This window comes from Blennius ocellaris (genome assembly GCF_963422515.1).
Source record: "Blennius ocellaris genome assembly, chromosome: 10".
Lineage (NCBI taxonomy): Eukaryota > Metazoa > Chordata > Actinopteri > Blenniiformes > Blenniidae > Blennius > Blennius ocellaris.
Genome location: NC_137659.1, coordinates 13,009,246 through 13,020,158, shown reverse-complemented (window position 1 = coordinate 13,020,158; position 10,913 = coordinate 13,009,246). Strand labels below are relative to the sequence as shown.

The 10,913-nt window shown below is 41.1% G+C and overlaps 1 protein-coding gene across 1 annotated transcript in view; it reads left to right on the top strand.

Moving 5' to 3' along the window:
* Positions 1 to 961: 961 nt before the first annotated feature.
* The window catches only part of LOC308135377 (3',5'-cyclic-AMP phosphodiesterase 4B-like), a gene marked incomplete at its 5' end in the record, with an annotated part of 33,358 nt that continues 23,406 nt past the window's right edge, over positions 962 to 10,913 (top strand). The window contains 2 exons of the mRNA XM_080503331.1: positions 962 to 1,003; positions 5,738 to 5,985. Of these exons, the coding sequence (XP_080359457.1) occupies positions 962 to 1,003; positions 5,738 to 5,985 (290 nt within the window). The remainder of the gene's footprint in view (positions 1,004 to 5,737; positions 5,986 to 10,913) is intronic.

Here is a 10,913-nt window from a genome sequence, read left to right as displayed (position 1 = left end):
CCCCACCATTTGAGAAGCACTGTCATAGACTGATTCACTTTCTTTTATGAATACTTGCTGGAACTGAAAATGTTTCAGGCTCATTTAATTTAGTTACTTAGTTTTTCTCCTGATCATCGTGAATTTGCCTTATATTTTATATACATTGAGTCCATGTAAAGTGTGTAAATTAGGTTTTTTTTCATGTAGATCCTGAGATATGGTGGCCTTATCAAATTGTGTTAGAAAAAAGTGTTCTTCAAAAGCCAGTCGGGTCAGGGATATGGTCCTCACCTTTTATGCTGGATTCTTGAATTTCTTTAGAGATTGTTTAATACAGTTGATGATATAATGGTTTCTTGAGTGACCATATCTTGTATGGTGTAGTGGTTGGTGATCTCACTGAGAGTCTGGCCTTTGCCGATTGTCAGTTTAGATTGACCCGAGTGAGACTTTCTAGATGACTGGATGGACTGACTGAGTGTAGATCTATTCTCCTGCTCTCTTTACAGCAAACAACCGGGAATCAAACCTAGATCCCACACACTCATTGTCAAGATTCAATCTGTTGTGCCACCAGCCAGAATGGCTTACTCAATTTTTTTTAAGAAAGTATTTGTATTTGAAAGAATGTTAGAAGTATTACTCGGTCTTATACTGCATATAAACACTGCACTTGCTCAAACCTAAAAACACTGACCAAAAAAAAAAAAAAAACTGGCTGTGCTGGATGCCTTTTCTTCCAAAGTTGTATAATTCACTCCATGTACACAGTCAAAACAACAATACAGTCTCACAAGAGACAGGATCAGTGTGAGGGAGGACGAGTAACTTTTCAAACTGGTTATTTTAACATCATCTCCCCCCCTCCTTTCCATGTGCAGGCGAACTGTGAGAAGGAGAAGCTGGACAGAGCCGCGCTTTCAGATCGAGGATCTGACACACGGAGAAACACAAGAGTCTGGCTGAGCATCCCTCAAAAATGAAGAAGAGCCGGAGTGCACACGGGGTTACGCCGGGTGATGTAAGTGCCGATTTTTCCAACCGTCCATCTGTTCCGCCATGAATCGATCGCCGCATTCATTACACTGTCAGACATGAATTCAATCTGAATGTCCTTATCTTACCTTTTGTTTCGTAAAGTGTATCGTCAAAAATCGTTTTTCACACTGACTGTGAATTTTTCTTGGTTGCTTGCTCTGTGTTCCTTCCAAAATAAATTTACAGTGAGCTCTAAGCGGGAACACGCACTGGCAGTGAGGTGCAGTATGTCTTTGCGGTGGTCAGTGACTCATTAACAGATGACTGTACTGTACACAACAGATCGGCAGGACACACACACACTGCCTGCCAGGGAGATGGCGTGTGCGTGTGCGTGTGCGTGTGCGTGTGCGTGTGCGTGTGCGTGTGCGTGTGTGTGTGTGTGTGTGTGTGTGTGTGTGTGTGTGTGTGTGTGTGTGTGTGTGTGTGTGTGTGTGTGTGTGTGTGTGTGTGACTTGATGGTTAAGGACAGTGTGTGTATGTTTGTGTATCCACATGCCCGTGTGTGCATTACAAAGGTACAAACGGTTGAATGATATTGGAATTGTGCGAAGGGTGTTTAAAGAAACAACAACCCACATTTCACACAGGGAGTCTTTAGGATATTAGTTGCACGGAATTAAGGATCAGAGAAGGATGGGGATCTGACGGAGAGGCCCATCTGTTTCTCCTTCATGCCACTGGTGTTTATGACTGGGCCGGCTCGCCAGATCATTTACTGTGACATTGTCCAACTGGAGCTCAGAGGCCAAGTTTAATGCTCGCTGTTAAAAGTTTGTCTGCTTCTACTGGCTCCCATCATCCACTAACACCTCCAACATGTCCTACTGCCGAGCCTCTGTTATATCCTAATGATCGTTCATGGTAAAAGTCATAATATCGAGCACCAAAAATCAGGTCTTAATCATAATTTTCCAGATATTTCAGTTAATTTTCCATCAGTTGTGCCTGTCAACTAGTCAAATAATCAGAAATATCTTCATGGAAACATGACATGGGTGAATGAATGGTGTTAAATCGGTAGACTCGCACAACACTTCCAACTCGATTGGCAAAAACCACCCGTAGGTCCGGAGTCTGGCCCCGCGGTAGGAGGTAGTCGAGTGTGATCAATTCTGACTCCTGCACAGCACGCCTCGGTGCCAAACTCTGATGCAGCTTGTAGTCAACATTTATATAATAATCTGTTCCCTGTCTGTTGGATGACTATGTTTTCGTCAAGTTCGAGTGTGAACAAACAACATTTGGCAACATTGTTCAATAAATAGGAAAAAGTAAAAAGTATCAAAGACACTTCCACAGGAAACCTGATGAAACGATACACTTCTGTGTTAAAGGGAACCTATTTTCTAAGTTTATGTTTTGTTTTGGGGTTTTTTTTGCCTGTATTTCCCTGAGAGCTCCAATATAGTAATTACTCACATTTCACAGTTTTGAGAAAAGAAAAAAAAAAAAAAGCCAATTTATCCTTCTGGTTTCCTGGGTATAACCTCATATCCCCTTTTTCTTTGCCCAGAGCCATTTCAGAAAAATTATTCATAAATTGATGTCCACTCATCCAAACTCACTCTTGCTTTCCAGCATTCTGCACGAGTCAGAAAACCTTGAATTGTGGAGGTCTATGGACTGCGAGACATTACTTATTTCTTGTGATGTTACTTTCAACACGTTGTCCCCAATACTGTTGTAACAAATGGATTATATGACAAGTCAACAGGTAAGCTCAGTGATTTGGAAATCTAATATCGCAAAGCTCCAGTCATGTTTTTATTTTATTTATTAATTTTTTTTTTTACACTGTTCAAGCTGAGCTAACAGGACTGTACTTTGTTCTATCCATGCAATCTGCTGATGTTTTAGCATTAATTCCTTCAACTTCCACTCATCATCTATACCGCTTTAGTTAACTTATTTTCACTGGGCGCTGAAGCCGATCTCAGCTGACGAGACACAACGACAGGTGATCACACACCCTGACTTCGGTTTCTATGGGCAAAAATAAATCTTGAGGTTTCCCTAAAATATTTATTTATTCCGTAAGAAACCGGAGTACCTGGAGAAAATCCAAGAATGCACAGGGAAGCAGGTGCCAGACAACATTTAACTCACAAGAAAGCAAGACTCATCAAACAGCCTTATGTCTGATGAAGAGTGTCTGCAGAGCAACATCTAGTTAGCGTTTTATCATTTGACACTTTGGCATTGTTTAATATGGACATCCAAAACTGTAACGTCTGCCACAGAAAAGCTTTTGTTTGAGCCGAAAACGAATAGAGTCCAGATATCTGAAGTGCTGAATCACCCTTGACTGAGAATGTACAACAACTGAATAATTAAAACTGATATTATTTTTTTCCTTTTTGGCTGCAAGATTCAATAATTTAGTCACTACATTGTGTTACAGATTTCGCTTCTCTTTGAGCCACCTAATTCTATAATCACCTTTTTGGCTTTTTGGATGTATCCCAGAGAAGTTGAGAGTTATTTAGGCTGTGCAGCCAATAAAACTGCGTCATTGCTACCAAGAAAACACTTGGTCCACATCTGTTTAACTCTGCAGCCACATTTGAAATCATTTATTTATTTATTTATTTTTTCCATCCAACTTTCGTCCTATTAATGACCACATGTGGATACATGAAGTTAAAAAAGTTTTTAAATGTAACATTATTTGGATTTCCACAATTATCAATGTCCTTATTTCACCCTCGGCTTGTACACACACACACTCACTGTGAGTGAATGGGCAGCGCTTCCTCCTTCAGATGTCATTTGGATCACGGACAAGAAATCAATGAAGACATAAAATGACATGCTGTGATGTCAGATGCAGTCGATGGAACAATTGATAAATAATTTAGCAGCGAAACGGCAACACTGACACGGCGACAAGAGGGTACTTGGATCTCTCATTATAACATTGGTTTGACAGGAGTGATTGTGCACGTAGGTCGAAAAGACCCCCGAGCAGTCATTGAAACGGAGTTGTGTTGTGCCAGATTTCATTCTCACCTCTTTCCCGGGGACGGAGAGAATGTGTCTGGAAAAGGCAGGCACAATAAATCAGACAAATTGAATTTCCTGGAGAGAGCTTGGGAGTCAGCAGACTTGTGTTCACCGACGGTCAGAAAATACAACAGACTCCTTTTTCTGTCAGTGGTTTCTCTAACCATCTCTGGGGTTAATTCACTTTTTTTTTTTTTATCAAAAGTGTTTCTCTGTCTCAATCGCGCGGCTCTAATCTGGAAAGTGAATCTATATTATCTGTCACTTCGACATGAAGGAGACGGGATGAGACGGTCCATCCATGCATCGTCTTTTCTCTCTTTCCAGTCATCACACAGTGACAACAGTCCATCTCCACTCCTTCAGTCACATGCAGTTTGGTTTTAATCAGTCATTTATACCCATTGAACAATCAATTTGGACTTGATAGGCACTCTTCCCGAGGCAGTAGATAAAAATGTATGCATGTATGCAGACGACAGTGTTGGCAGCCCATTGAGGGATTCGGCTCCAGCTCCCTGGGTGTGTCGCATGAGGACGAGATCATTTTAACTTCTATAATAAGTGCCATGACGTGACAACAGGTGATAGGTGGCCTGTTCAGAGTGTCCCCCCCCTGCCCATTCTAAAGCTAACCTGGAGAGACAATCACTTACTTATGCATCCATCACCAATTAACTGAACACAAGTGACACCCACTTTAAAAAAGACATTCCTCAATCTGCCCGTCATCATTATCCATATCTACTCTTCTCATTCAAAGCTCTCCGGCCAGATTTGTTTGTCTCTCTCTATGCAGGGAACACAAATTGAAGGTGGCGTATGCAGACAAAACTCCACAGCGCACTTCTGTTTCTGAAGTGCTTCCTTGTTGTTTTCAATGAATCACTTGGGGCTCCTCACTAGAAACCTTCAGACACATTAATTGCACTATTCATATGCACCACAGCTTTATAAAAGTGTTGAGGGCCTACAGAAGTTTGTTTTTTTTCGCCTTAAAAATAGTTTATTCATGTTTGACATCTGTTTTCACCGAATCAGCGACATGGAGGAGCGAAAGCCTGGATGCCCTCTGTGTGGTACACGTTCAATGCTTTCACTGATAAAGGAAATCTAAATGCTCAGAATAAACCCACATAGACTCAGTAAAATCATGCAAAGTTGTTGCTGTGTATATATTGGATTAAGGATGCACACGGGGAAAGCAAATTGTTTAGATGGCGATGAAACACTTGACACCTATTAGCACCGGAGCAGTCGTGTTTTTGTGCTAATGTGGTCTCTTCAATGAAATCTCCTCTTGTTTTACCAAAATATTTTTTAGTCCGTATTTATTCACTTTCATTTTAGTATATTTGTTTTCTGTTTCTATTTTTCATTACAGTACACATTTTTTTCACCTGGTTAAGATTTGACTTTGAGTGTTTGACCTGTGGATGCAGCATCTGTAGCGAAAACAGCAAGTCAAGTCAAAATAGTCAAGTCTGCAGTACAAGTTGCACATACTTGTCAGATCAGCGCCTTTTTAAAGGGAACAATGGATTAGACTGTCAACATCATACACAGAACGACGTTTCATGTCCTGAAGTTTCTAAAGCATGTTGATATCATGATATGAGCTTTTAGCCATATTTCTCAAAAGTGATTGTCGTTGGTAAATATTGATATATTTATATAAAGAAGCAATAATCAATCCCATCTTGTCCGACAGGAGACGAAGGAGCCTCACCCGGGACAGTTTTCCATGGGCAGCACCCTCGGAGTGGAGCTGTGCAAAGTCCACAGGCGCTTTTCTGGCAACCTGCAGCTGCCTCCGTTGTCATGGCGACAGGCCGAAAAAGAGAGGGACCGGGGCAGACCGCTGACACCCGAAGAAGATCCAGTGGCCCATACCAGACCCACCAGCCTTCCCATCGCCTCTCTGCCGCGCATCGACATCACGCAGGCCGATCCCGACAGGTGAGGCTCAGATAGAGCCGACATGTGGAAGTTCTGCAGTTTTTTTTTCTTCATTTCATTCTATTTTAATGTCCGTGTTTTTGACTCATTTTTCAGAGCTATGTTTTTTGTTTTCTTAACTTTGATTTGATAGAGGCAGTATTTTTAAACAGTTCAGGCATCCAGTCGCAGTGAGAGGCTGGTATGTTTTTTCCTCATCTGCTTCTAACATTAGATTTGCAAATTAGCAGCAAAGTTGCTATTTATTACTTTTTTTTTTTTTTTTTTTCCTTTTAGTTTAGCTTGAAATTGTTTTCAGCAACATGTTTACGAAAAAAATATAACCTTGTGTCCTCTTGAGAAAAACACTCAGATTGTACAAAATAATTTGGCAGTCGTATAAATAAAAACACTTTTTTTTTTTTTCTTCTGAAACATGGTGCGGCATGCTGCTTTTCCCTTTTTGTGGATGAATTGTAGAGTGTTTTTTCATTTCTCTCCACTTTACATGATTAGATGACAATTGTTCCCTCATTCCTTTTTTGCTTTGAATCATGACAATTCCCCTCAATTTACTCCACATAATTATCTTTTTCTTTCTTCATAGATGGGTCAGATTCTTGCTTCGGTTGCTTTCATCTTCAAAATTAGACTGTTTGACTTATTTTTTAAAGCATGGGTGGCATTAATCTGGAAAAAGGGTCAGGAGCTGGAAGACCTTTGTTCTTTTGCTCCATTCGTTTTCCCGCTGTTTTCCAGCCTTCAGAGATGAGTTGTTGATGATTTTATTGCATTTTAAATATTGAATGGATGATATCTGCCAGTCAAATAATTAATGAGCTCAATCCATATTTCCTGAAGTTTGGGTGAAATATTTCAGTGAATTCAATTTCAGAAAAAGAAGGAGTGCCATCAGTGTGTTATCCTTTCTTTTACACGGAACAAGGAAAGGCTGTCATTCTCAAATGTCGATAAAGTGGTTGTAAAGCGAGCGCGCTATTGAAACCGAGCTTAAAAATAAAAGCACTTGGGTTTCAGGTTTGGCCAGAAACTCTCTACACACAGTTGCAATGATGAGCAAATATCCGTTACAGATGCTGCACTCTTGCCCACACATGGCCAGGATTTAGTGTGTGTGTGTATGTGAGACAAAGACATTTGCTGACGCGAACATTAAACTCAAATAGCACATTTTAATAGTCTTTATTTTCGACAGTCTTTATTTATTGTCTCCTGTTGAAGGATGAGGCAGGTGTGCGGTTTACCGAGTAGCACAGACAGACCCTTATTTAGAAGTATTTGTTTCAAGTTGTCATGCTGTTCCTGCTCTCGGGTGAGTTAGAGCTCAGAACAGACATTTATCAGCCTTGTGGGGGGGGGAAATAATCACTTGAAAGACACGATATGTGGAGTTCCGCAAATGTGCGGAGACAATCCCCTTCATTATCATAACTTAAGTAAAGTTGAAATTATTTATACATCCCAAACATGTTTATCTTTTAGACAGTTTAGCTCTGTACAGTTGATGTCTCACAATCTCATCTGCTTTGCAGTAAGACATCAAAGGGATGAGCACAACGGGGGGGCTCTTCCATGTCAGACCACCGTGATGGATGGAATCCCCTGAGTAGTCATGAGCCAAGGACGATATCGCAGAATGACATTTTTTGCGCTGAAAACTTCAGATTATAAAACACTTTTTGCACAAAATTTCATCAAGAATATCTGTTCTTGAAAAGTACAACTCGATCCTTGCAAAGTGCCAGGCTTTTTTCTTTTTTTTTTTTACTTGCCGACGGCTGCAAAAATACCTGCTCAACATCAGTGTTCATGATTTCTCGCTCTCCAATTCCATTTTCAATCTGTGGCTTGGTTAGATTGGTAGATTTGGTATTTATAGAGTGAGGATTTGGAAGTCTGTAATAATGTCAGTTCAATAACTTTTCTAAAAAACTTCAAATAAGTACAAAATTCTGTTTACTATGAAATATTTTGAGTTGTTTTTTTTTTTGTTTTTTTTTTTTAGTGACTGCATAGCCTATTACCTGCTCACGTTATCGTTGCATGATCTGAAAATGTTCAGAAAAGTAGCGTGCATGAAATCTGTTGCAGCCAAAGCTCTTTTGCCTTCAAGAAGTGTTTCAAAACTTTGACCTATGTTCAGGTTTTTGTGTCTTACTGCTTGTATGATGGTGCGTCTCCTTGGTCGGGATGAAGAGCTCCCACCACCGTGTTTCACTGTGGGTTTGATTTGTCAGATTGGCAGCTGCTCTGTGTCCTTGGTGTGCCGTCCCTTTCAAAAGCAGGTCTTGTTCAACTTCTACACAAACTGTAACGCGGATCAATCGATATTTAAACACAAAACGTCTGAATCCGCTGAATGGAGAAAATCCTTCTGCTGTTCTGAGTGAGTTCATGAGTTCTTTGCTGCCACACTAATCCAACACAACATCAATTTCATCTACTCCGGCACACTGCGTTGTTGTGTTTTGTCAAAGAGATATAGTGATTTAATATCTGATAATGCCAATTAGTTCTCAGGCCGTCTCTGCCGTTATCACAGCGCTTCTTAGCAATGCTCTTTTAAAGATTGACAACAGCTGCGGGTCTGATAAGTTTTGCGGTGGTGACCTGGAAATGTTGTGCTCACCCTTCCCTGGACCACGTGCTAATTATTAAATCGGGCATTTCCTCTCTTCAAATGTTCCTAATCAGAAACCCTTCTCCATTTTATAGTTAAACTCAAATGTGATTAATTGTGTCTTTTCAGGGTTTCTAACTCTGTTATGAATATTTGTAAAAACATCGCTCATTGTTACGACGGGCAGCTTGTTTCGTTCCTCCTTTGATCCAAGCCAGATGGAAGGTTCTGGTTGTCCTCATGTTTCAGGAGACATGCAGGCAAACAGGCTGTAAGTGTTTTAAGAGAGCTTTAGTGTCCAACAGGCTCTTTTGCTGCGAACATAAACACTGGCAAAGAATCACACTAACAATGAGTTGTGTTAATAATGGTATATATTTTGTCCCAAAATAAATATTTTAGGTGAGGTTTAATAAGCTGGAGACTCGGACTTAATTCCTTCACTGTCACTTTACCTCCCAGCATTTTGCAAGCCCTTTAAACTAGTATTCGAGTACAAAGAACTTTTGAACTGCTGTTCAAAGTACCTAAAGAGACTTTCAAATGTGATAATGTCAGAGTGTCTGAAATCATCTGTAAGGCAATCATAAGGTATGACCTGAATAAAGTCGAGGTCAAAGGACCTTTACATACCTCTACGCAATCAGATACGAGAAACGTCCTGATGTATCGTTTATTTGTCAACGTATTATAAAGTACGGTGCATTAAACAAAAATCTGGATTTTCCATTTTAATGCCGCTCTCTCACCATGAACTCTGTGATTTAATTAAGGTGAAGGATGGGCGAGGCGGTCGACATGCAGACTAATCTGCAGTGTTTTACTATGGAGGGGGGGGGGTGGAAAAGACAGACGGTCAGATAAACAGAGTGACTGCCAGTCCGTTCTCGGTGCTCCAGCCCAGATCTGCCTGTTGGCGTCTGCCAAGCCGACGTTATTCCAGCACGTGGCCTGTTACTGGACAGAAAGGGGGTCTGGCTCCTTGTGTGTGTGTGTGTGTGTGTGTGTGTATGCGAGTGAGCAACCACAGAATCAGTGGTTTTTGTTTGCTCGATGAGGAGGAAGGAGGTGGACGCACGAAGGATGTTGCGGCGGTCCCCTCGGTGCAGAGCGGGGCACTTTGACTTCAGTGAGGAGGTGGTCAGCAGAGCCCACCTCTCAGCTCCCAGGTGACTTTTCGTCAGTCTTCTATTGCGACGTTTCGTTCTGAGTTTTTTCACGTGCGGCATTTTGCTTTTGCGTCGCAAACTGTGCCACTATGTTGACTCTTCCTATTTCATTCCTGGACTGGTCATTGTTAGATGGCACAGTTGCACTCTTGGGGCTGTTGTAACTTTCCTGTGTATTGCAGAGGTGGAAGGACTTGTCGTTCATTCGCTTCATCGTGGCTTTGCTACAAGATTTACAGTTTACCCAGTTGTAGATAAACGGCGTTAATATGGTTTTTCTGTTTGCCTATGACGGATTAAAAGATTAAATTGCTGTTGGTAAAGAATTCCACTCATGTTGAATGAAGTTGGGATTTGAATGACGCAAATCGCCGCATGGATGACGTTGAGGATTCCTGAGTGTGTGTGTAATGAGTTTGCACATTTCATATTAATCCGAGCTTTTCTGGCTGAGGTGTGGGACTGAGTATCTTAGTGGGACAAAGTTAATCCCACATGTAACAGAAATTACAGCGATTGCAGAAAGGGGGTGGAATGACTGCAAGACAAGTATCTGAGAGGAAAAACAATACGATTTTAATGTGCCCGTGTGGATTTTTTTGTGTGTGTTTTTGTTTTTTCTGTATCTGTTGCTGCTCCTGCACTTTGGCCTTTGGCCTTTAAATTCTGCTCCATCTGTTATCATTCTATTATACAATAGCGTGACCTCTGCCTCTGCATCCACTCCACGGCGACAAATGGATTATGTCTGCCGGTGCATCTGTTTCAGGCCCATTGTGGCATCAGACAATGACAGAGGAGCATTGCAGATAGAAATCAGATGAAATATCATAATTGTGTTGAAGCTCATGGATTTGTTTTGGCTCTCGGCATCCCTTTGTTGGAAAAGTTCACGAAGAGCACTGGTTGCATTAAGTGAAATATTGACTATATTTCTGATTTGCGAGGAATTTTCTTTCATACAAATGTGAACATGCATTGGTCATAAGTGAAACTCTGACGTACAGCAGGGAGCTGATCAGTTTTTCTTGGATAAATGGGCTGCACGTTTTTTTTTTTTTTCTCGTTTCCAAAGGGAACATAAGCCAGAGCAGCAGATTAGAGTAAAACAGATCCGTCTCCGTCTCTCACTGACCAGC